Source organism: Oncorhynchus mykiss, unplaced genomic scaffold (genome assembly GCF_013265735.2).
Source record: "Oncorhynchus mykiss isolate Arlee unplaced genomic scaffold, USDA_OmykA_1.1 un_scaffold_196, whole genome shotgun sequence".
Taxonomy (NCBI): Eukaryota; Metazoa; Chordata; class Actinopteri; order Salmoniformes; family Salmonidae; genus Oncorhynchus; species Oncorhynchus mykiss.
Genome location: NW_023493679.1, coordinates 207,408 through 234,435, shown reverse-complemented (window position 1 = coordinate 234,435; position 27,028 = coordinate 207,408). Strand labels below are relative to the sequence as shown.

The window sequence follows — 27,028 nt, the reverse complement described above, 5'->3', positions numbered from 1 at the left end:
CACCTGTTTGGACCTGGCTGTGATACTGTAGGACTACTGCACCTGTTGGACCTGGCTGTGATACTGTAGAACTACTGCACCTGTTGGACCTGGCTGTGATACTGTAGAACTACTTATGTTACTTTACTGGGTGAATTCAGAAAGCATTCCAAGTTCCTCCTGTGTTTGTGTTCACCATGGCAACCAGAAATGTAAATAAAGAGATGATTGCCCGAACGATAATCAGCCTCTGTGTCTGAGGATCTTTTCCCCTAAATGTAATGTTCATGTCAACCCAGGTCCATCTTTTCAAAGAAACACAATTTATTTAAATCTAGTTCCGTTTTCACCTTTTATTGCCTGGTAAATAACCAACAACCATAGATAACGAAAAGGAGAATAAGGTGAGGAATCATTCCATGTCAACTAGGCGCATCTTTTTTTTTTTTAAGAAACACCATTTATTTCAATCTCTAGTTGAGTAAAATATGTCGTTTTGTTCCCGGTCACAAGATAATCCAGAAAAAAATGCAATAGACAGCGCCACACTCAGCCAGAAAACGGAATGTTCTATTCTAAACCAGGCTCGTCTCTTTAAAAATAAAACACCATTTATTTAACTCGTTTTCCTGGGATTCACAAGAAAATCCTAACAATTCGGGTAAAGATCGCCCCAGTCAAGGCAGAACATTGTGAATGTTCTATCATAAAGTGAGAACAATTGGTTTCCCCTGGCTGTTATATGGCTGCTAGTAAATTAATAGAAGACATTCACTGCTTTAAACCTGTATTACCATAACTACGCAACACAGAACCACGGCGGACCCATTGGTAAAATGAGAGGCTCTTCACCATATTAAAAGGTGTCCCACTGCAACGTGCCTAGCTCCGCCCACTGGGGCGTGGCTTATGGAGCGCTCTTTGAAATAAACGCTCGTATTGTTATATATATATGGAATAGTGCTTGACTTGGGCCGGAGCTGTCCAGAGCGCCTTACCGAGACTTCTAATTTTTGGGGTTCCTCTATTAAACAAAGTAGCCTATAACCGGTCCAGATTGACACCCAGAAAATGTTAGAATTCATTACCGCAATGACCCTTCAGTGCGCGTCGTGTGTGCGGTGTGTGTGTCCGTTATCCGAAGAGAGAACCGCGACATTTCAGCAGCATATAATGATGACTGGATAGCCAATTCAAAACATAACGTGTAGCAGTTCTCTAACTGAAAATTAATGTCCCTTTAGCCGTTTGACCCGGAACTGTATAGCCGAAATAAATCTGCACGGTTGGGAAAACTAGGATTAAACAGTAAAGCCATGTAATTGGGACACCGTTAAAAAATATTCCAAGAATAGCCTAATTGACATTTTTTTTTTGTTGCCGTGCATAGATCTCGCCTGAAACATTAATATTTGAGACTTATATACAGTTGAAAGTCGGAAGGATACATACACCTTAGCCAAATACATTTAAACTCAGTTTTTCATAATTCCTGACAATTAATCTGTATCAATGTTTTATGTCTGTTAGGATCATTTATTTTAATGTGAAATGTCAGAATATAATAGTAGAGGGAATTATTTATTTCAGCTCCTAGTAAAAATTCCCTGTCTTAGGTCAGTTAGGATGACCACTTTATTTTAAGATTGTGAAAGGTCAGAATAATAGTTGAGAGAATTATTTATTTCAGCTTTTATTTATTTCATCACATTCCCAGTAGGTCAGAAGTTTACATACACTCAATTAGTATTTGGAAACATTGCCATTAAATTGTTTAACTTGCGTCAAACGTTTCGGGTAGCGTTCCACAAGCTTCCCACAATAAGTTGGGTGAATTTTGGCCCTTTCCTCCTGACAGAGCTGGTGTAACTGAGTCAGGTTTGTAGGCCTCTTTGCTCGCACACACTTTTTCAGTTCTGCCCACAAATTTTCTATGGGATTGAGGTCAGGGCTTTGTGATGGCCACTCCAACACCTTGACTTTGTTGTCCATTTTGTCACAACTTTGGAAGTATGCTTGGGGTCATTGTCCATTTGGAAGACCCATTTGCGACCAAGCTTTAACTTTGTGACTGATGTCTTGAGATGTTGCTTCAATATATCCACATAATTTTCCTGCTTCATGATGCCATCTATTTTGTGAAGGGAACCAGTCCCTCCTGCAGCAAAGGATCCCCACAACCTGATGCTGCCACCCCCCGTGCTTCACGGTTGGGATGGTGTTCTTCGGCTTGCAAGCCTCCCCCTTTTTCCTCCAAACATAACGATGGTGATTATGGCCAAACAGTTCTATTTCTGTTTCATCAGAACAGAGGACATTTCTCCAAAAAGTACAATCTTTGTCCCCATGTGCAGTTGCAAACCGTAGTCTGGCTTTTTTATGGCGGTTTTGGAGCAGTGGCTTCTTCCTTGCTGAGCGGCCTTTCAGGTTATGTCGATATAGGACTCGTTTTACTGTGGATATAGATACTTTTTTACCCGTTTCCTCCAGCATCTTCACATGGTCCTTTGCTGTTGTTCTGTGATTGATTTGCACTTTTCGACACCAAAGTACATTCATCTCTAGGAGACAGAGCAGGTCTCCTTCCTGAGCGGTATGACGGCTGAGTGGTCCCATGGTGTTTATACTTGCGTAAAATTGTTTGTACAGATGAACGTGGTACCTTCAGGTGTTTGGAAATTGCTCCCAAGGATGAACCAGACTTTTGGAGGGCTACATTTCTTGTCTGACGTCTTGGCTGATTTCTTTTGATTTTCCCATGATGTCAAGCAAAGAGACACTGAGTTTGAAGGTAGGCCTTGAAATACATCCACAGGTACACCTACAATTGACTCAAATTATGTCAATTAGCCTATCAGAAGCTTCTAAAGCCATGACATTTTCTGGAATTTTCCAATGTGTTTAAAGGCAGAGTTAACTTAGCGTATGTAAAATTCTGACCCACTGGAATTGTGATACAGTGGAATAATCTGTCTGTAAACTATTGTTGGAAAAATTGTGTCATGCACAAAGTAGATGTCCTTTGCCAAAACTACTTGCCAAAACTATAGTTTGTTAACAAGAAATTTGTGGAGTGGTTGAAAAACTAGTTTTAATGACTCCAACCTAAGTGTATTTAAACTTGTGTTGTGTGCCTCCAATCAAGTTGATTTGTGAATTTTCCTAAGAGATTGGTTTAGATGAAGAAATTTGAATTCAACACTGAGCTTCAACCAACATGCCTACAGTAGACTATCATCTATAATGTTTTGTCTTATGAATGTTAATGAATACACAGACGACCTTGTTCATTAGTGTGATGATTTTATTGGTTTGTGATGATTAAAGTGAAAACCAAGCAGCTGCAGGGATCATCTCAACAGACAGTAAAGATTCTATTTTGAAATGACTGGACAGCAGAACACCCAGAGGAACAGAATGAGAGTACAGTTCTAGAGAACACCAGCTAGAGTTCTACATTCTAGGAGAATTCCAGCCACCAGCCAGTAGTGTGCAGGATCCAGACATGACATCATGCCATGGATTTAATACCCCCTGGTGTCTAACTTTAACAAGACATGTACCTCTAATGCATCCATAGTATTACTATCTCTCTTTTATCTGGTGGAAATGGGTTACTGAGTCTTACTCAAACCAAGTATGAGACTGAGACCAGCATTCAATCCCAGCGCTTTGTAAGCTATGTGCCATTTTAAATGTAATTTCTGATTGAACTGACTGAACTGAAAATTCATTGTGTGTGTGACTGTTTGAGGTTGTGGACAGGTGTCTTTTATACTGATAACAAGTTCAAACAGGTGCCATTAATACAGGTAACGAGTGGAGGACAGAGGAGCCTCTTAAAGAAGAAGTTACAGGTCTGCGAGAGCCAGAAATCTTGCTTGTTTGTAGGTGACCAAATACTTATTTTCCACCATCATTTGCAAATAAATTCATAAAAAATCCTACAATGTGATTTTCTGGATTTTTTTCTCATTTTGTCTGTCATAGTTGAAGTGTACCTATGATGAAAATTACAGGCCTCTCGTCTTTTTAATTGGGAGAACTTGCACAATTGGTGGCTGACTAAATACTTTTTTGCCCCACTGTATATGGTAGGGTTCTCCAGGGTAGGGTAGGGTGGGGGGCTCTAGGGTAGGGTGGGGTGCTCTAGGGTAGGGTGGGGTGCTCCTGCATTTGGTCACGTTGTTGGACTCTTCAGAGAGGTGGCGGTGGTGTTGCTAAGGGTGTTGCTACGGGGCTCCAGCCTCAGTTTGATTGGTCGTTTTGGCATCAGCAAACCCTGGTTGTCAATCTCCAAAGGGATCTATAGAGAATAACAGACCGTGTTAAAACAGGTGGTGACCATGTTAACAGGTCCATGTTAAAACAGGTGGTGACCATGTTAAACAGGTGGTGACCATGTTAAAACAGGTGGTGACCATGTTAACAGGTCCATGTTAAAACAGGCGGTGACCATGTTAACAGGTCCATGTTAAAACAGGTGGTGACTATGTTAACAGGTCCATGTTAAAACAGGCGGTGACCATGTTAACAGGTCCATGTTAAAACAGGTGGTGACCATGTTAAAACAGGTGATGACCATGTTAAAACAGGCGGTGACCATGTTAACAGGTCCATGTTAAAACAGGTCCATGTTAAAACAGGTGGTGACCATGTTAAAACAGGTGGTGACCATGTTAACAGGTCCATGTTAAAACAGGTGGTGACCATGTTAAAACAGGTGGTGACCATGTTAACAGGTCCATGTTAAAACAGGTGGTGACCATGTTAACAGGTCCATGTTAAAACAGGTGGTGACCATTTTAACAGGTCCATGTTAAAACAGGTGGTGACCATGTTAAAACAGGTGGTGACCATGTTAAAACAGGTGGTGACCATGTTAACAGGTCCATGTTAAAACAGGCGGTGACCATGTTAAACCTGTTAGAGCTCTAGGGGCGCTATTTCATTTTTGGATAAAAAACGTTCCCGTTTTAAGCGCGATATTTTGTCACGAAAAGATGCTCGACTATGCATATTCTTGACAGTTTTGGAAAGAAAACACTCTGAAGTTTCAGAATCTGCAAAGATTTTGTCTGTAAGTGCCCCAGAACTCATTCTACAGGCGAAACCAAGATGATGCATCACCCAGGAATTAGCAGAATTTCTGAAGCTCTGTTTTCCATTCTCTCCTTATATGGCTGTGATTGCGCAACGAATGAGCCTACACTTTCTGTCGTTCGCCCAAGGTCTTAGCAGCATTGTGACGTATTTGTAGGCATATCATTGGAAGATTGACCATAAGAGACTACATTTTCCAAGTGTCCGCCTGGTGTCCTGCGTCGAATTCGGTGCGCAATTGCCAGCTGCTTCTACTTTACCATTTGATTCAGGGGAGAAAGCATGTGTCCAAGAACGATGTATCAATGAAGAGATATGTGAAAAACACCTTGATGATTGATTCTAAACAACGTTTGCCATGTTTTCAGTCGATATTATGGAGTTAATTTGGAAAAAAGTTTGCGTTTTGAGGACTGAATTTATGGATTTTTTTTGGTAGCCAAATGTGATGTATAAAACGGAGCTATTTCTAATACACAAGGAATCTTTTTGGAAAAACTGAGCATCTGCTATCTAACTGAGAGTATCCTCATTGAAAACATCAGAAGTTCTTCAAAGGTAAATTATTTTATTTGAAGGCTTTTATGTTTTTGTTAATGTTGCGTGCTGGATGCTAACGCTAATGCTAACGCTAAATGCTAACGCGAAATGCTAACTCTAGCTAGCTACTTTTACACAAATTATTGTTTTCCTATGGTTGAGAAGCATATTTTGAAAATCTGAGATGACAGTGTTGTTTACAAAAGGCTAAGCTTGAGAGATGGCATATTTATTTCATTTCATTTGCGATTTTCATAAATAGTTAACGTTGTGTTATGCTAATGAGCTTGCTGATAGATTTACACAATCCTGGATACAGGGGTTTTTTCATAGCTAAACGTGACGCAGAAAACGGAGCGATTTGTCCTAAACAAATAATCTTTCAGGAAAAACTGAACATTTGCTATCTGAGAGTCTCCTCATTGAAAACATCTGAAGTTCTTCAAAGGTAAATGATTTTTTTGAATGCTTTTCTGTTTTTTTGTGTAAATGTTGCCAGCTGAATGCTAATGCTAAATGCTACGTTAGCCATCAATACTGTTACACAAATGCTTGTTTTGCAATGGTTGAGAAGCATATTTTGAAAATCTGAGATGACAGTGTTGTTAACAAAAGGCTAAGCTTGAGAGCTAGCATATTTATTTCATTTCATTTGCGATTTTCATGAATAGTTAACGTTGCGTTATGGTAATGAGCTTGAGTCTGTATTCACGAACCCGGATCCGGGATGGGGAGATCAGAAAGGTTAAAACAGGTGGTGACCATGTTAAAACAGGTGGTGACCATGTTAAAACAGGTGGTGACCATGTTAAAACAGGTGGTGACCATGTTAACAGGTCCATGTTAAAACAGGCGGTGACCATGTTAAAACAGGTGATGACCATGTTAAAACAGGCGGTGACCATGTTAAAACAGGTCCATGTTAAAACAGGTCCATGTTAAAACAGGTCAATGTTAAAACAGGTCAATGTTAAAACAGGTGGTGACCATGTTAAAACAGGTGGTGACCATGTTAACAGGTCCATGTTAAAACAGGTGGTGACCATGTTAAAACAGGTGGTGACCATGTTAACAGGTCCATGTTAAAACAGGCGGTGATCATGTTAACAGGTCCATGTTAAAACAGGCGGTGACCATGTTAACAGGTCCATGTTAAAACAGGCAGTGACCATGTTAAAACAGGAGGTGACCATGTTAAACAGGTGGTGACCATGTTAAACAGACGGTGACCATGTTAAAACAGACGGTGACCATGTTAAAACAGGTCCATGTTAAAACAGGTGGTGACCATGTTAACAGGTCCATGTTAAAACAGGGTGGTGACCATGTTAAAACAGGTCCATGTTAAAACAGGTGGTGACCATGTTAAAACAGGTGGTGACCATGTTAACAGGTCCATGTTAAAACAGGTGGTGACCATGTTAAAACAGGTGGTTACCATGTTAAAACAGGTGGTTACCATGTTAAAACAGGTGGTGACCATGTTAAAACAGGTGATGACCATGCTGAAACAGATACTGATGTTTAATGATGTCATATTCTGTCTGCTCAGGTGAGCGTCTCACCTCGGTCTCGTCGCAGACGGAGAAAGTGAAACTCTGGAGGATCTCGACCATGGCCAGTTTCATCATTATCATGGCGAAGCGCATCCCGATACAGTTCCTGGGCCCCGCCCCAAATGGCATGTACGTGTACGGATCAATAGGCTCCTTGTTCTCCTTACTGAACCTGGACAGGGGGAGGGCAGACACATTACACATTGTATTGTAGTTGATTTGTGGTTGTGTTATTGTTGTACTGTGGTTGTATTAATAATAAGGTTGTGTTGTGGTTGGATTGTGGTTACGGTGCGGTCCAGTACCTCTCTGGTTTGAACTCCTCAGGGTCAGACCAGATCTCTGGGTCACGGTGGAGGGTCCACGTGGGAACCAGGACAACGCAGTCTTTGGGGATGACGATGCCGTTGATCTCCACCGTCTTCTTGGCGACCCTCTCCAGTCGCGGGGCGATGGGGTACAGTCTCAGAGACTCGTTCAACACACAGTCCAAATAGTCCATCTGCATCAGAGCTTCGTACTGGATTGGAGCCTGCACCGTGGTTACACACACATCACTACCTCACCCCATCTGACACCGGGGATACACACACACATCAGTACCTCACCACATCTGGCACCCACACAGTATCTATCTCCTCCTGCAGTTTGGTCATGGTGTGGGGGTTACCTTGTTATGGAACACAGTATCTATCTCCTCCTGCAGTTTGGTCATGGTGTGGGGGTTACCTTGTTGGGGAACACAGTATCTATCTCCTCCTGCAGTTTGGTCATGGTGTGGGGATTACCTTGTTGGGGAACACAGTATCTTTCTCCTCCCGCAGTTTGGTCATGGTGTGGGGGTTACCTTGTTGGGGAACACAGTATCTATCTCCTACAGCAGTTTGGTCATGGTGTGGGGGTTACCTTGTTGGGGAACACAGTATCTACCTCCTCCTGCAGTTTGGTCATGGTGTGGGGGTTACCTTGTTGGGGAACACAGTATCTATCTCCTACAGCAGTTTGGTCATGGTGTGGGGGTTACCTTGTTGGGGAACACAGTATCTACCTCCTCCTGCAGTTTGGTCATGGTGTGGGGGTTACCTTGTTGGGGAACACACTATCTATTTCCTCCTGCAGTTTGGTCATGGTGTGGGGGTTACCTTGTTGAGGAACACAGTATCTATCTCCTCCTGCAGTTTGGTCATGGTGTGGGGGTTACCTTGTTGGGGAACACAGTATCTATCTCCTACAGCAGTTTGGTCATGGTGTGGGGGTTACCTTGTTGGGGAACACAGTATCTACCTCCTCCTGCAGTTTGGTCATGGTGTGGGGGTTACCTTGTTGGGGAACACAGTATCTACCTCCTCCTGCAGTTTGGTCATGGTGTGGGTTACCTTATTGGGGAACACAGTATCTACCTCCTCCTGCAGTTTGGTCATGGTGTGGGGGTTACCTTGTTGGGGAACACAGTATCTATCTCCTCCTGCAGTTTGGTCATGGTGTGGGGATTGGTTGCCAGGTTATAGGCCAGGAAACTCATAGTAGTGCTGCTGGTCTCGTAGCCACCGAAGATGAAGATAATGGCCTGAGACAAGATCTCATGATCAGTCAGTCCTGTGGAGGGAGAGAGAGAGGAGAGGAGGGAGGAGGAGAGAGAATATGTTTGTAGCAGGTGTGTGTTTGTAACAGGTGTGTGTTTGAAACAGTAATTTACAGGTGTGTGTTTGTAACAGGTGTGTGTTTGTAACAGTAATTTACAGGTGTGTGTTTGTAACAGTAGTTTGCAGGTGTGTGTTTGTAACAGTAGTTTACAGGTGTGTGTTTGTAACAGTAGTTTACAGGTGTGTGTTTGTAACAGGTGTGTGTTTGTAACAGTAGTTTACAGGTGTGTGTTTGTAACAGTAGTTTACAGGTGTGTGTTTGTAACAGTAATTTACAGGTGTGTGTTTGTAACAGGTGTGTGTTTGTAACAGTAGTTTCCAGGTGTGTGTTTGTAACAGTAATTTACAGGTGTGTGTTTGTAACAGTAGTTTCCAGGTGTGTGTTTGTAACAGTAGTTTCCAGGTGTGTGTTTGTAACAGTAGTTTACAGGTGTGTGTTTGTAACAGTAGTTTACAGGTGTGTGTTTGTAACAGTAGTTTACAGGTGTGCGTTTGTAACAGTAGTTTACAGGTGTGTTTTTGTAACAGTAGTTTCCAGGTGTGTGTTTGTAACAGGTGTGTGTTTGTAACAGTAGTTTACAGGTGTGTGTTTGTAACAGTTGTTTACAGGTGTGTGTTGGTAACAGGTGTGTGTTTGTAACAGTAGTTTACAGGTGTGTGTTTGTAACAGGTGTGTGTTTGTAACAGTAGTTTACAGGTGTGTGTTTGTAACAGTAGTTTACAGGTGTGTGATTGTAACAGTAGTTTACAGGTGTGTGATTGTAACAGTAGTTTACAGGTGTGTGTTTGTAACAGTAGTTTACAGGTGTGTTTTTGTAACAGTAGTTTACAGGTGTGTTGGTAACAATAGTTTCCAGGTGTATGTTTGTAACAGTAGTTTACAGGTGTGTTGGTAACAATAGTTTCCAGGTGTGTGTTTGTAACAGTAGTTTACAGGTGTGTGTTTGTAACAGGTGTGTGTTTGTAACAGTAGTTTACAGGTGTGTGTTTGTAACAGGTGTGTGTTTGTAACAGTAGTTTACAGGTGTGTGTTTGTAACCGTAGTTTACAGGTGTGTGTTTGTAACAGTAGTTTACAGGTGTGTGTTTGTAACAGGTGTGTGTTTGTAACAGGTGTGTGTTTGTAACAGTAGTTTCCAGGTGTGTGTTTGTAACAGTAGTTTCCAGGTGTGTGTTTGTAACAGTAGTTTCCAGGTGTGTGTTTGTAACAGTAGTTTCCAGGTGTGTGTTTGTAACAGTAGTTTCCAGGTGTGTGTTTGTAACAGTAGTTTCCAGGTGTGTGTTTGTAACAGTAGTTTCCAGGTGTGTGTTTGTAACAGTAGTTTCCAGGTGTGTGTTTGTAACAGTAGTTAACATGTGTGTGTTTGTAACAGTAGTTAACATGCGTGTGTTAGTAACAGTAGTTTCCAGGTGTGTGTTTGTAACAGGTGTGTGTTTGTATCAGTAGTTTCCAGGTGTGTGTTTGTAACAGTAGTTTACAGGTGTGTGTTTGTAACAGTAGTTTACAGGTGTTTTTTCGGCAGGTACCTTTAGACTGTTCCTCTCCTGTCTTTGTGTCGTTGCCTTTCTGAGAGTCGATCATCAGCTGTAAGAAATCCACCCGACTCTGCGAGCAGAATGAAATTAGGTCAAATATGTCCAATCACAGCCAACACAAACATATTCTACTGGATCTGGTCCAATCACAACCAACACAATCAGATTCTAATGGATCTGGTCCAATCACAACCAACACAATCAGATTCTAATGGATCTGATTCCAATCACAACCAACTCAATAAGATTCTAATGGATCTGGTCCAATCACAACCAACACAATCAGATTCTAATGGATCTGATTCCAATCACAACCAACTCAATAAGATTCTAATGGATCTGGTCCAATCACAACCAACACAATCAGATTCTAATGGATCTGATTCCAATCACAACCAACACAATCAGATTCTAATGGATCTCGTCCAATAATAATCAACACAATCAGATTCTAATGGATCTGGTCCAATCACAACCAACACAAACAGATTCTAATGGATCTGGTCCAATCACAACCAACACAATCAGATTCTAATGGATCTCGTCCAATAATAATCAACACAAACAGATTCTAATATGAATGAAGATATTTGGGTCCCAGTAATAGTGTTTTTAAATTCCAACATGATATCGATTTGGACATTCCATATTGGTGAAGAATATTACAGTACAAATATAAATGTACAGATGAAAATATCAACATAACAATCAAATATAAATATAAAACATGTTTACAGTAGAGTTCCCAGTGTCACGTCCAGATTTGATCTTAGCCAGCGAGGTGTAAAAGAAGTCCAACACCGCAGTCGGGAAGAAAGAAAACTTCATCTTCTCCAAGATAGGACCAGTGAAGGGAAAAAACACTGCAGAACGAGAGGAGGGGAGGAGGAGGAGGGGAGGGAAGAAGAGAGGAAGAGAGGAGGACGGGAGAGGAGGAGAGGAGTTGAGGACGGGAGAGGAGAGGAAAGTTTTATAAAAAGGTACACACGATTATAAAGAACAACTTTGTGTCTGTGTGTGGTCTCACAGATTAGGAGGAACAGTGGGTTGAACAGGTTAAACTTGAACATCTTCTTGACGTTGGAGACGAAGGGGTCTGAAGGGTTGTTCAGAGAGTCAATGTCCACACTGAAGGCTGTGCTGGTGACCACGTCCATACTGTAGGGCCCAAAGAACCTGCAACACAACCAGAATTACACACCTACTAACCATACAACTAGTGACCACAACTAGAGACCACAACTAGTCACCACCAACTACTGACCACCAACCACACAACCACTGACCACACAACCACTGACCACACAACTAGAGACCACAACTACTGACCACAACTACACAACTACTGACCGCACAGCTAAAACAAATCAAATGTATTTGTCACACAACTTGCCAGCTGCAACAGAGCCTGGACTCGAACCAGGATCTCTAGTGGCACTGTGATGCTTTAGACCACTTGGGAGGCTCCGGGTGACTGGAGTCTTTGACAAGTTTTGGGGCTCTGACAACGCCTAGTATATAGGTCTTGGATGACACTGTTGGAGTCGGAAGCCAAGCCAAATACATTTAAACTCAGTTTTTCACAATTCTTGACATTTAATCCTTAATTTTGTCCCTGTCTTGGGTCAGTTAGGATCACCACTTTATTTTAAGAATGTGAAATGTCAGAATAATAGTATAGAGAATTATTTATTTCAGCTTTATTTCATTCATCACATTCACAGTGGGTCAGAAGTTTACATACACTAAATTAGTATTTGGTAGCATTGCCTTTAAATTGTTTAACTTGGGTCAAACGTGTTGGGGTAGCCTTCCACAAGTTTCCAACAATAAGTTGGGTGAATGTTGGCCCATTCCTCCTGACAGAGCTGGTGTAACTGAGTCAGGTTTGTAGGCCTCCTTGCTCGCACACGCTTTTTCAGTTCTGCCAACACATTTTCTATATGATTGAGGTCGTGGCTTTGTCATGGCCACTCGTGTACCTTGACTTTGTTGTCCTTCAGCCATTTTGCCACAACTTTGGAAGTATGCTTGGGGTCAATGTCCGTTTGGAAGACCCATTTGCGACCAAGCTTTAACTTCCTGACTGATGTCTTGAGATGTTGCTTCAATATATCCACATAATTTTCGTGCCTCATGATGCCATCTATTTTGTGAAGTGCACCAGTCCCTCCTGCAGCAAAGCACCCCCCACAACATGATGCTGCCACCCCCCGTGCTTCACGGTTGGGATGGTGTTCTTCGGCTTGCAAGCCTCCCCTTTTTCCTAACCGACTTGCCAAAACTATAGCTTGTTAACAAGAAATTTGTGGACTGGTTGAAAAGCGACCATGACTCCTACCTAAGTGTATGTAAACTTCCGACTTCAACTGTAGGTCCTGGATGGCAGGAAGTTTGGCCCCAGTGATGTATTGGTCTGTACGCACTACCCTCAGTAGTGCCTTATGGTAAGATACTGAGAAGTTACCATACAAGGTGGTGATGCAACCGGTCAGGATGCTCTCGATGGTGCAGTTGTAGAACTTTTTTTGAGGATCTGGGGACCCATGCCATATCTTTTCAGTCTCCTTAGGGGGGGAAAGGCATTTGTCGTGCCCTCTTCACAACTGTCTTGGTGTGTTTGGACCATGTTAGTTTGTTGGTGATGTGGACACCAAGGAACTTGAAACTCTCAACCCACTTCACTACAGCCCCCGTCGATGTGAATGGGAACGTGTTCAGTCCTCCTTTTCCTGTAGTCCACGATCAGCTACTTTGTCTTGCAAAACAGGATAAAGAACAGAGCGAAACCGGTAACTCCTCCCCTTTCCCAGGATAAAGAACAGAGAGAAACCGGTAACTCCTCCCCTTTCCCAGGATAAAGAACAGAGAGAAACCGGTAACTCCTCCCCTTTCCCAGGATAAATAACAGAGCGAAACCGGTAACTCCTCCCCTTTACCAGGATAAATAACAGAGAGAAACCGGTAACTCCTCCCCTTTCCCAGGATAAAGAACAGAGAGAAACCGGTAACTCCTCCCCTTTACCAGGATAAAGAACAGAGCGAAACCGGTAACTCCTCCCCTTTACCAGGATAAATAACAGAGCGAAACCGGTAACTCCTCCCCTTTCCCAGGATAAAGAACAGAGCGAAACCGATAACTCCTCCCCTTTCCCAGGATAAAGAACAGAGAGAAACCGGTAACTCCTCCCCTTTCCCAGGATAAAGAACAGAGAGAAACCGGTAACTCCTCCCCTTTCCCAGGATAAATAACAGAGCGAAACCGGTAACTCCTCCCCTTTCCCAGGATAAAGAACAGAGAGAAACCGGTAACTCCTCCCCTTTCCCAGGATAAAGAACAGAGAGAAACCGGTAACTCCTCCCCTTTACCAGGATAAATAACAGAGAGAAACCGGTAACTCCTCCCCTTTCCCAGGATAAAGAACAGAGCGAAACCGGTAACTCCTCCCCTTTCCCAGGATAAATAACAGAGAGAAACCGGTAACTCCTCCCCTTTCCCAGGATAAATAACAGAGAGAAACCGGTAACTCCTCCCCTTTACCAGGATAAATAACAGAGCGAAACCGGTAACTCCTCCCCTTTACCAGGATAAAGAACAGAGAGAAACCGGTAACTCCTCCCCTTTCCCAGGATAAATAACAGAGCGAAACCGGTAACTCCTCCCCTTTCCCAGGATAAAGAACAGAGAGAAACCGGTAACTCCTCCCCTTTACCAGGATAAATAACAGAGCGAAACCGGTAACTCCTCCCCTTTCCCAGGATAAAGAACAGAGCGAAACCGGTAACTCCTCCCCTTTCCCAGGATAAATAACAGAGAGAAACCGGTAACTCCTCCCCTTTACCAGGATAAATAACAGAGCGAAACCGGTAACTCCTCCCCTTTCCCAGGATAAAGAACAGAGCGAAACCGGTAACTCCTCCCCTTTCCCAGGATAAAGAACAGAGCGAAACCGGTAACTCCTCCCCTTTACCAGGATAAATAACAGAGCGAAACCGGTAACTCCTCCCCTTTCCCAGGATAAAGAACAGAGAGAAACCGGTAACTCCTCCCCTTTCCCAGGATAAAGAACAGAGAGAAACCGGTAACTCCTCCCCTTTCCCAGGATAAAGAACAGAGCGAAACCGGTAACTCCTCCCCTTTCCCAGGATAAATAACAGAGAGAAACCGGTAACTCCTCCCCTTTCCCAGGATAAATAACAGAGAGAAACCGGTAACTCCTCCCCTTTACCAGGATAAAGAACAGAGAGAAACCGGTAACTCCTCCCCTTTCCCAGGATAAAGAACAGAGAGAAACCGGTAACTCCTCCCCTTTCCCAGGATAAAGAACAGAGAGAAACCGGTAACTCCTCCCCTTTCCCAGGATAGTCGACGTGTTCGGTCCTCCTTTTTATTTTTTATTCCAGCTACTTTGTCAGGTTATAGGCTCACAGGGTCGTTGTCTTGGCACCACACTGCCAGGTCTCTGACTTCCTCCCTATAAGCTGTCTCATCGTTGTCGGTGATCAGGCCTTCCACTGTCTTCTCGTCAGCAAACTTAATGATGGTGTTGGAGTCGTGCCTGGTCATGCAGTCGTGGGTGAACTGGGAGTACAGGATGGGTCTAAGCACAAAACCCATGCAGGGGCCCCCGTGGAGAGGATCAGCGTGGCGGATGTGTTGTTACCTACCCTCACCACCTGGGGGGCGGCCCATCAGGAAGTCCAGGATCCAGTTGCAGAGGGAGGTGTTTAGTCCCAGGGTTCTTAGCTTAGTGATGAGCTTTGTGGGCACTACGGTGTTGAACGCTGAGCTGTAGTCAATGAACAGCATTCTCACATAGGTGTTCCTTTTGTCCAGGTGGGAAAGGGCAGTGTGGAGTGCAATCGAGATTGCATCATCTGTGGATCAGTTGGGGCGGTATGTGAATTGGAGTGGGTGTAGTGTTTCCGAGATGATGGTGTTGATGTGAGCCACGGCCAGCCTTTTCAAAGCACTTAATGGTTACCAACGTGAGTGCTATGGATCTGTTGGCGTGGTATGCTAGTCATGTAGGCAGGTTACGTTCATTTTCATGGGCACAGGGACTATGGCGGTCTGCTTGAAACATGTAGGCATTACAGACTCGGACAGGGAGAGGTTGAAAATGTCAGTGAAGACACTTGCCAGTTGGTCAGGACATGCTCTGAGTACACATCCTGGTAATCCGTCCTGCCCTGCGGTTGACTGGTAGATATTAGATCAAACGGATTTAAGTTAAAGTCCCCGGCCACACCGCTCATGGCCTTATTTTTGTATATTTTTATTTGACCTTTAATTAACAAGTCAGTTAAGATTACATTTTTATTTTCAATGATACTGTCCCTTATACAGCTTATCATGAGGTGCTCTACCTCAGGCCAAGAGTGTGGTCGGGGGCGTCGGGTTGTGGTGGTAAATAGACTGCTACGATACTATTGGTCGGGGGCGTCGGGTTGTGGTGGTAAATAGACTGCTACGATACTATTGGTGAAATCTTGGTAGATAGTGTGGTCTACAGCTTATCATGAGGTACTCTACCTCAGGCCAAGAGTGTGCAAAGCTGTTATCAAGGCAATGGGTGGCTATATGTGTGTGTGTGTGTGTGTGTGTGTGTGTGTGTGTGTGTGTGTGTGTGTGTGTGTGTGTGTGTGTGTGTGTGTGTGTGTGTGTGTGTGTATTATAATCAAGACTCAGAGTTGTAAGGTGAAAAGCCAGAGGTTAGGAATCAGGACTCACTCCTTCACTTCGATGGTCTGGTCTTTATCTGCCTGCTTCTTCATTCCATTCAGCAGGTTAGCAGAGTGCTGCTTCATGATACCAAACATCTAGAGGAGAGAGAGAGAGATAGAGAGAGAGAGAGGTAGACAGACAGCAGTAGAGAGCAGTAGAGAGGTAGAGAGAGAGAGAGAGGTAGTGAGACAGCAGTAGAGAGGTAGAGAGAGAGAGAGAGAGAGAGAGAGAGAGAGAGGTAGAGAGACAGCAGTAGAGAGCAGTAGAGAGGTAGAGAGAGAGAGAGAGAGGTAGAGAGACAGCAGTAGAGAGGTAGAGAGAGAGAGAGAGAGGAGAGACAGCAGTAGAGAGCAGTAGAGAGGTAGAGAGAGGTAGAGAGACAGCAGTAGAGAGTTAGAGAGGTAGAGAGAGAGGGAGAGAGAGAGAGAGGCAGAGAGACAACAGTAGAGAGCAGTAGAGAGGTAGAGAGAGAGATAGGTAGAGATACAGCAGTAGAGAGGTAGAGAGAGAGAGGTAGAGAGAGAGCAGTAGAGAGTTAGAGAGGTAGAGAGAGAGGGAGAGAGAGAGAGAGAGGCAGAGAGACAACAGTAGAGAGCAGTAGAGAGGTAGAGAGAGAGATAGGTAGAGATACAGCAGTAGAGAGGTAGAGAGAGAGAGGTAGAGAGAGAGACAGCAGTAGAGAGCAGTAGAGAGGTAGAGAGAGAGAGAGAGGTAGAGAGAGATGGAAAGATATAATTAAAAACAGAGAAAACTAGATTCCAACTCCATGCAAATGCCCATGATTTTGGATTGAGATGTTTGACGAGCAGGTGTCCACATACTTTTGTTGATTTCGTGTATATACTGCAGACAGACCGACCGATTTCTTTTGATTTTCCCATGATGTCAAGCAAAGAGACACTGAGTTTGAAGGAAGGCCTTGAAATACATCCACAGGTACACCTCCAATTTACTCAAATGATGTCAATTAGCCTATCAGAAGCTTCTAAAACCATGACATCATTTTCTGGAATATTCCAAACTTAAAGGCACAGCCAACTTAGTGTGTGCAAACTTCTGACCCTCTGGAATTGTGATACAGTGAATTATAAGTGAAATAATCTGTAGTCTGTAAACAATTGTTGGAAAAATGTACTTTTGTCATTCACAAAGTAGATGTCCTCACCGACGATTCTATCAACATAATGTACATGATGTCTATACATCCCATCACATTAGGGGAGGCAGGTAACCTAGTGGCTAGGACGGGAAGGTTGCTTTATCAGATCCCCGAACTGACAAGGTACAAACCATTTGTTCTACCCCTGAAAAGGGCAGTTAACCCACTGTTCCTAGACCAGTTAACCCCACTGTTCCTAGACCAGTTAACCCACTGTTCCTAGACCAGTTAACCCACTGTTCCTAGACCAGTTAACCCCACTGTTCCTAGACCAGTTAACCCCACTGTTCCTAGACCAGTTAACCCACTGTTCCTAGACCAGTTAACCCACTGTTCCTAGACCAGTTAACCCACTGTTCCTAGACCAGTTAACCCACTGTTCCTAGACCAGTTAACCCACTGTTCCTAGACCAGTTAATCCACTGTTCCTAGACCAGTTAACCCACTGTTCCTAGACCAGTTAACCCACTGTTCCTAGACCAGTTAACCCACTGTTCCTAGACCAGTTAACCCACTGTTCCTAGACCAGTTAACCCACTGTTCCTAGACCAGTTAACCCACTGTTCCTAGGCCGTCATTGTAAATAAGAATTTGTTTGTAACTGAATTGCCTAGTTAAATAAAGGTAAAATCCATTTTAAAAATATATACTTTTATATTATATTTTATACTCCAGACTTCGACGTTGCTCATCCTAATATTTCTATATTTCTTAATTCCATTATTTTACTTTTAGACTTGTGTGTATTGTTGTGTCTTGTTTGATATTACTGCTGTAGGAGCCAGGCACAGAAACATTTCACTACACCCATAACTGCTAAATATGTGTTAGTGACTAATACAATTTGATTTGATTTAGGTTTGAGTTCATAACAAGCTATAAAGACTTAGTAAACAGTTTATAACAAGCTATAATGAGTTTATAGAGTTTATAACAAGCTATAATGAGTTTATAACAAGCTATAATGAGTTAATAGAGTTTAAAACAAGCTATAAAGAGTTTATAAAGAGTTTATAACAAGCTATAATGAGTTTATAACAAGCTATAATGAGTTAATAGAGTTTAAAACAAGCTATAAAGAGTTTATAAAGAGTTTATAACAAGCTATAATGAGTTTATAAAGAGTTTATAACGAGCTATAATGAGTTAGTTCATAACAAGCTATAATGAGTTAATGAAGAGTTTATAACAAGCGATAATGAGTTAGTTTATAACAAGCTATAAAGAGTTAGTTTATAACAAGCTATAAAGAGTTAGTTTATAACAAGCTATAATGAGTTAGTAAAGAGTTTATAACAAGCTATAATGAGTTTATAACAAGCTATAATTAGTTACTAAAGAGTTTATAACAAGCTATAATGAGTTTATAAAGAGTTTATAATGAGCTATAATGAGTTAGTTTATAACAAGCTATAATGAGTTAGTTTCTAACAAGCTATAATGAGTTAATAGTTTATAACAAGCTATAATGAGTTAGGAAAGAGTTTATAACAAGGTATAATGAGTTAATAGTTTATAACAAGCTATAATGAGTTAATAGTTTATAACAAGCTATAATGAGTAAACAGTTTATAACAAGCTATGGCGAGTTAATAGAGAGTTTATAACAAGCTATAATTAGTTTATAAAGAGTTTACATCAAGCTATAATGAGTTTGAGGAGTTTATAATAAGCTATGAGTTAGTAAAGAGTTCATAACAAGCTATAAGTTGTTTATAACAAGCTATAATGAGTTAATAAGGTGTTTATAACAAGCTATAAAGTGTTTATAACGAGCTATAATGAGTTAATTAAGTGTTTATAATGAGCTATAATGAGTTAATTAAGTGTTTATAACGAGCTATAATGAGTTAATTAAGTGTTTATAACAAGCTATAATGAGTTAATTAAGTGTTTATAACAAGCTATAATGAGTTTATAGAGTTTATAACAAGCTATAATGAGTTAATGAAGAGTTATAACATATATAACATATAACATATATAACATATATAATGAGTTTATAACAAGTTGATAAACATAGAAAGGGAGAGATGGAGGGATGGTTCTACCTCTTTCAGTCGTCCAGAGGTAAAGGAAGGTGAGAGGACACTGCGGATCCGTCTCCATGCATCGTCCTCGACAACGGACAACGCATCAAACATCTCACCATTCAGATGGAAGTCCTAAAACATGGAGGACAGTTGTATTAATTATCAAACAGCTCACCATTCAGACAGACATCCTAAAACATGGAGGACAGTTGTATTAATTATCAAACAGCTCACCATTCAGACAGACATCCTAAAACATGGAGGACAGTTGTATTAATTATCAAACATCTCACCATTCAGAATGATGTTCTTAAAACAACAGTTGTATTAATTATATGATTTAATAATGAACATAGTATTTACATAATATTCACACTACTTTAGTAGTCATAATGTTAGGATTATAATTATTCAGATTATTATTAGGGGTGTGTGTATGTGTGTGTATGTGTGTGTATGTGTGTGTGTGTGTGTGTGTGTGTGTGTGTGTGTCTCACCCTGCGGTTGGTAAAGATGTTGTAACACTCTTTAATCAGGACGGTCTTGATCATGCTTTTGTCCATGACACACAGAACAGGCTGCCTCCCATCATAGATCCTTCACAGAGGAGAAACACACACCTGGCTTTATGGTACACAGAACAGACTGCCTCCCATCATAGATGCTTCACAGATCCTCCCGTCATAAATCCTTCACAGAGGAATTTCATTAAGTTACAGCCTTATTCTAAAATGGATTAAATAAAATAAAAAAATCATAAATACCACACAATACCCCATAATGACATCACAATACCCCATAATGACATCACAATACCCCATAATGACATCACAATACCCCATAACGAGAAGAGAAAAACAGAAATACCTTAGTTAAATAAGTATTCAGACCGTTTGCTGAGAGACTCCAAATTGAGCTCAGGTGCATTTTGTTTCTATTGGTCATGTTGCCGTCATGCTCGAGATGTTTCTCCAACTTGATTGGAGTACACCTGTGGTAAATTCCATTGATTGGACATGATTTGGAAAGGCAAACACCTGTCTTTTTAAGGTTCCACAGTTGACAGAGCATGTCAGAGCAAACGCCAAGCCATGAGGTCGAAGATGGCAGAACCTTCCAGGAGGAGAACCATATCTACAGCACTCCACCAATCAGGCCTTTATGGTAGAGTGGCCAGACGGAAGCCACTCCTCAGTAAAAAGGCACATGACAGCCCGCTTGGAGTTTGTCAAAAGGTAACTAAAGACTCTCAGACAATGAGAAACAAGATTCTCTGGTCAGATGAAATCAAGATGAAACTCTTTGGCCTGAATGCCAAGGGTCACGTCTGGATGAAACATGGCACTATCCCTACGGTGAAGCATGGTGGTGGCACCATCCCTACGGTGAAGCATGGTGGTGGCACCATCGCTACGGTGAAGCATGGTGGTGGCACCATCCCTACGGTGAAGCATGGTGGTGGCACCATCCCTACGGTGAAGCAAGGTGGTGGCAGCATCATTATGTGGGGATGTTTTTCAGCGGCAGGGACTGGCAAACTAGTCAGGATTGAGGGAAAGATGAACAGAGCAAAGTACAGAGAGATCCATGATGAAAATCTGCTCAAGACCTCAGACTGGAGTGAAAACAAACAGGTTTTGCTTTGTCATTATGGGGTATTGTATGAGTAGATTGATGAGGGAAAAAAACAATTAAATCAATTTTAGAATAAGGCTGAAATGTAACAAAATGTGGAAAAAAGTGAAGGGGTCTGGATACACCTACAATCCTACATGATACACAGAACAGACGTCCTCCCATCATAGAACCTTCACAGAGGAGAAACACAGACACACATTTAACCGCCTCATATAAAACTACAAAGAAAACATTCTGGTTGATATTATTACTATCATTCCTCATGGTCACATGACAGCTCCAGCAGGTGATGAATTGAAAGAGCATAGTACAGTTGTGAGTCATCCTAGTACGGTACAGCCAACTGAACTCACCCCCAGATTCTCCCGTACTTCTGATAGCACTCTGTGTCAAAGTTATTGATGCCCTGTAGAGAGAGAGAGACAGAGAGAAAGAGAGAGAGATAGATAGAGAGAGAGAGAGAAAGAGAGAGAGAGAGAGAGAGCGAGAGAAAGAGAGAGAGAGAGAGAGAGAGAGAGAGAGAGAGAGAGAGAGAGAGAGAGAGAGAGAGAGAGAGAGAGAAAGAGAGAAAATAGCTGATTCATGCCCTAGGAGGTTGCGTAGGTGTGTTCTACACCTGAACAGAGAACACACCTGAAATAGGTGAGGGTTGAGGAGGGTTTGTTATTTTATATGGTCCCCAGGGTCAAGGAACACAACTTCTAGACTGATCAAGTCTCGTATTACCTTGTATTTATCTATTGTTAAAACAACCGTCTAGTCCTCTTTTTCCTTCTCAATGCATTGTTTTACATGGGGGGAAATAACACTGTTGTTTAAAATATGAGAGAGATATTTATTCTGAATGGGTACTAACCTTTCTATACCCCATCATTGTGCCAAAGTAAGGTAGGGGTTTGGGACCAGGGATACCCATCTTAGTGAATACACCATAGGGCCAGTACCCGTACCTGTACACACACACACACACACACACACACACACACACACACACACACACACACACACACACACACACACACACACACACACACACACACACACACACACACACACACACACACACACACACACACACACTGTAAATAGTAATATGTTCTAGAGAAGTCAGATTAAGTAAAATATCTGTAAATAACCAAGTGTTTCTGTATCTAGCCATGTTATTCTGTATATAACAATGTTATTCTGTATATACCCATTTTATTCTGTATATAACCATGTTAAACTGTACATAGCCATTTTATTCTGTATATAGCCATGTTATTCTGTACATACCCATTTTATTCTGTATATAACCATGTTATTCTGTATATAACCATGTTATTCTGTATATAACCATGTTATTCTGTATTTAGCCATGTTATTCTCTATATATACCCATTTTATTCTGTATATAACCATGTTATTCTGTATATAGCCATGTTATTCTGTATATAACCATGTTAATCTCTAAATAACCATGCTATTCTGTGTATAACCATGTTATTCTGTATATACCCATTTTATTCTGTATATAACCATGTTAAACTGTACATAACCATGTTATTCTGTATATAACCATGTTAATCTCTAAATAAACATGCTATTTAGTACATAACCATGTTATTCTGTATATAGCCATTTTATTCTGTCTATAACCATGTTACTCTCTATATAAACATGTTATTCTGTATACAACCATGTTATTCTGTATATAACCATGTTAAACTGTACATAACCATGTTATTCTGTATATAACCATGTTAATCTCTAAATTACCATGCTATTCTGTGTATAACCATGTTATTTAGTACATAACCATGTTATTCTGCATATAACCATGTTATTCTGTATATAGCCATGTTACTCTGTATATAGCCAGGTTATTATGTATATAGCCATGTTATTCTGTTTTTAACCATGTTATTCTGTATATCAAATCAAATCAAATGTATTTATATAGCCCTTCGTACATCAGCTGATATCTCAAAGTGCTGTACAGAAACCCAGCCTAAAACCCCAAACAGCAAGCAATGCAGGTGTAGAAGCACGGTGGCTAGGAGAAACTCCCTAGAAAGGCCAAAACCTAGGAAGAAACCTAGAGAGGAACCAGGCTATGTGGGGTGGCCAGTCTTCTTCTGGCTGTGCCGGGTGGAGATTATAACAGCACATGGCCAAGATGTTCAAATGTTCATAAATGACCAGCATGGTCAAATAATAATAAGGCAGAACAGTTGAAACTGGAGCAGCAGCACAGTCAGGTGGACTGGGGACAGCAAGGAGTCATCATAACCATGTTAAACTGTACATAACCATGTTAGTCTGTATATAACCATGTTAATCTCTAAATAACCATGCTATTCTGTGTATAACCATGTTATTTAGTACATAACCATGTTATTCTGTATATAACCATGTTATTCTGTATATAGCCATGTTATTCTGTATATAGCCATGTTACTCTCTATATAGCCATGTTATTCTGTATACAACCATGTTATTCTGTTTTTAGCCATGTTATTCTTTATATAACCATGTTAAACTGTACATAACCATGTTATTCTGTACATAACCATGCTAATCTCTAAATAACAATGCTATTCTGTGTATAACCATGTTATTTAGTACATAACCATGTTATTATGTATATAACCATGTTATTCTGTATATAGCCAGGTTATTCTGTATATAGACATGTTACCATTGTGACACAGCCTGATCTGTTTCACCTGACTATTGAGCCTTTTCCAGAACATGTGTGGCCATGATACATTTCAGGATAGTCCGCAAGATGAGTGCCCTCTTTATGTGGGTTTGGGTCATCAGACACCATTAGACATGCACCTGTCTGGGGGAGTGGACATGGCTGTTTATTTTGGTAGCAGTGGTATGGCCTAATATATACTGTTGCTATGGTTACACCTCTTGGGATTTTACCAGAACATGAGTGTTCATTTCAGAGGAGTTAGCAGGATGACATGTACTGGTTATTTCTATGGACTGTTGCTATGGTTACACCTCTTGGGATTTTACCAGAACATGAGTGTTCCTTTCAGAGGAGTTAGCAGGATGACATGTACTGGTTATTTCTATGGACTGTTGCTATGTTCCTACATTCACCTGTCCTAGTCGAGAACATGTCTGTATTGTTGAACTATTGCTGTGGCTCTAAAGTTTCCAAGCCCTAAAGTGAAACCAAACTAAACTTAGTGCAAGGCAATAAGATAACGGTGGTTAAATGCCAGATGGGATTGAGTCATTTAGAGGAGTTACTATGGGTGTCACGTAAGGAGGACAGCTGTATATGAACTTTTTTGCCCGCTTTGAGGACAATACAGTGCCACTGACACGGCCGGCAACGAAAACATGCGGTCTCTCCTTCACTGCAGCCGAGGTGAGTAAGACATTTAAACGTGTTAACCCTCGCAAGGCTGCAGGCCCAGACGGCATCCCCAGCCGCGCCCTCAGAGCATGCGCAGACCAGCTGGCCGGTGTGTTTACGGACATATTCAATCAATCCCTATACCAGTCTGCTGTTCCCACATGCTTCAAGAGGGCCACCATTGTTCCTGTTCCCAAGAAAGCTAAGGTAACTGAGCTAAACGACTACCGCCCCGTAGCACTCACTTCCGTCATCATGAAGTGCTTTGAGAGACTAGTCAAGGACCATATCACCTCCACCCTACCTGACACCCTAGACCCACTCCAATTTGCTTACCGCCCAAATAGGTCCACAGACGATGCAATCTCAACCACACTGCACACCGCCCTAACCCATCTGGACAAGAGGAATACCTATGTGAGAATGCTGTTCATTGACTACAGCTCGGCATTCAACACCATAGTACCCTCCAAGCTCGTCATCAAGCTCGAGACCCTGGGTCTCGACCCCGCCCTGTGCAACTGGGTACTGGACTTCCTGACGGGCCGCCCCCAGGTGGTGAGGGTAGGCAACAACATCTCCTCCCCGCTGATCCTCAACACTGGGGCCCCACAAGGGTGCGTTCTGAGCCCTCTCCTGTACTCCCTGTTCACCCACGACTGCGTGGCCACGCACGCCTCCAACTCAATCATCAAGTTTGCGGACGACACAACAGTGGTAGGCTTGATTACCAACAACGACGAGACGGCCTACAGGGAGGAGGTGAGGGCCCTCGGAGTGTGGTGTCAGGAAAATAACCTCACACTCAACATCAACAAAACTAAGGAGATGATTGTGGACTTCAGGAAACAGCAGAGGGAACACCCCCCTATCCACATCGATGGAACAGTAGTGGAGAGGGTAGCAAGTTTTAAGTTCCTCGGCATACACATCACAGACAAACTGAATTGGTCCACTCACACAGACAGCATTGTGAAGAAGGCGCAGCAGCGCCTCTTCAACCTCAGGAGGCTGAAGAAATTTGGCTTGTCACCAAAAGCACTCACAAACTTCTACAGATGCACAATCGAGAGCATCCTGGCGGGCTGTATCACCGCCTGGTACGGCAACTGCTCCGCCCTCAACCGTAAGGCTCTCCAGAGGGTGGTGAGGTCTGCACAACGCATCACCGGGGGCAAACTACCTGCCCTCCAGGACACCTACACCACCCGATGTCACAGGAAGGCCATAAAGATCATCAAGGACATCAACCACCCGAGCCACTGCCTGTTCACCCCGCTATCATCCAGAAGGCGAGGTCAGTACAGGTGCATCAAAGCTGGGACCGAGAGACTGAAAAACAGCTTCTATCTCAAGGCCATCAGACTGTTAAACAGCCACCACTAACATTGAGTGGCTGCTGCCAACACACTGACACTGACTCAACTCCAGCCACTTTAATAATGGGAATTGATGGGAAATGATGTAAATATATCACTAGCCACTTTAAACAATGCTACCTTATATAATGTTACTTACCCTACATTATTCATCTCATATGCATACGTATATACTGTACTCTATATCATCGACTGTATCCTTATGTAATACATGTATCACTAGCCACTTTAAACTATGCCACTTTGTTTACATACTCATCTCATTTGTACATACTGTACTCGATACCATCTACTGTATCTTGCCTATGCTGCTCTGTACCATCACTCATTCATATATCCTTATGTACATATTCTTTATCCCCTTACACTGTGTACAAGACAGTAGTTTTGGAATTGTTAGTTAGATTACTTGTTGGTTATTACTGCATTGTCGGAACTAGAAGCACAAGCATTTCGCTACACTCGCATTAACATCTGCTAACCATGTGTATGTGACAAATAAAATTTGATTTGATTTGATTTGATTTGTTTGCCAAGACTGGAAAAGTTGTTGTTTTCAATGAACCAGCTCGCTCGGCTTTTATCATGTCTTAATACAAGTCTATTTGAACTCACAGGCTCCGGAATTTGTGAAATATTATTGACTGATTATTTCCACGACATAAACTACGATGCATGTGACAAATAACATTTGATTTGATGTAAGTCCTTACACTAAAATGAGGGTGATGAGGAGGGCCAGGAGGGTCCAGGTCTCAGCGGAGAAGTATGGCAGAAAACTCATCATCTTTTCCCCCGTTTCGGATTCCTGCTGCTTCTGAAAACAAAGGCTCCATTTTCTCTCAGGTTCGTTCACTTCTCCGATGTCGACTACCGACCGCTGCTCTTCTCCGTGCTCTGTGTGAGACCGTGCAGGTTGCAAGTGATTATTATATCCTGTCGGAAAAGCACCTGTGTGATGCTAGCTAGAATAAGGTTGAGCAACAATGGAATTTGCGTTTTGCCTTCAAAATAAGAGTCCAATATTGAAACGGATGCAAACAGATACAAATCATGTAATAATGCCATATTTGGATGAGATAATGCTAAACAAGGTTGGAATGTTGTTATAAGAATTAAAACAAAGATAATAAGTAGTTAATTTGACACACAAAAAAAATAGTTGAAGTCCCACTGTGGCTGTATTAGAATTGCATTGAGGCAGACTTCTACTGCACTTTACAGCATTACCTCTGGATCTTGGGTTTTCACAAATAATTGTGTCATAGCTCATATTGCAGGACTTTAACTGTGGGAAATCACCTCACAAGTACATAGGTAAGAATGTACATTCAAATATGAATGGTCAATAGGCACTATAGGCTGAACTGGGAG

At 42.0% G+C, this 27,028-nt stretch overlaps 1 protein-coding gene across 1 annotated transcript; it reads right to left on the bottom strand.

Moving 5' to 3' along the window:
• Positions 1 to 3,265: 3,265 nt before the first annotated feature.
• LOC118947742 (cytochrome P450 3A27-like) lies at positions 3,266 to 26,600 on the bottom strand. Its single transcript, XM_036972866.1, has 13 exons — positions 26,368 to 26,600; positions 21,771 to 21,864; positions 21,268 to 21,320; positions 19,774 to 19,873; positions 19,295 to 19,408; positions 16,091 to 16,179; positions 11,384 to 11,532; positions 11,092 to 11,219; positions 10,348 to 10,426; positions 8,614 to 8,774; positions 7,484 to 7,710; positions 7,188 to 7,350; positions 3,266 to 4,285 (listed from the first exon to the last, which is right to left on the bottom strand). The coding sequence occupies exons 1-13, from the start codon at positions 26,439 to 26,441 to the stop codon at positions 4,160 to 4,162; spliced, it is 1,557 nt and encodes a 518-aa protein (XP_036828761.1). The 5' UTR covers positions 26,442 to 26,600; the 3' UTR covers positions 3,266 to 4,159.
• Between the last annotated feature and the right edge of the window lie 428 nt (positions 26,601 to 27,028).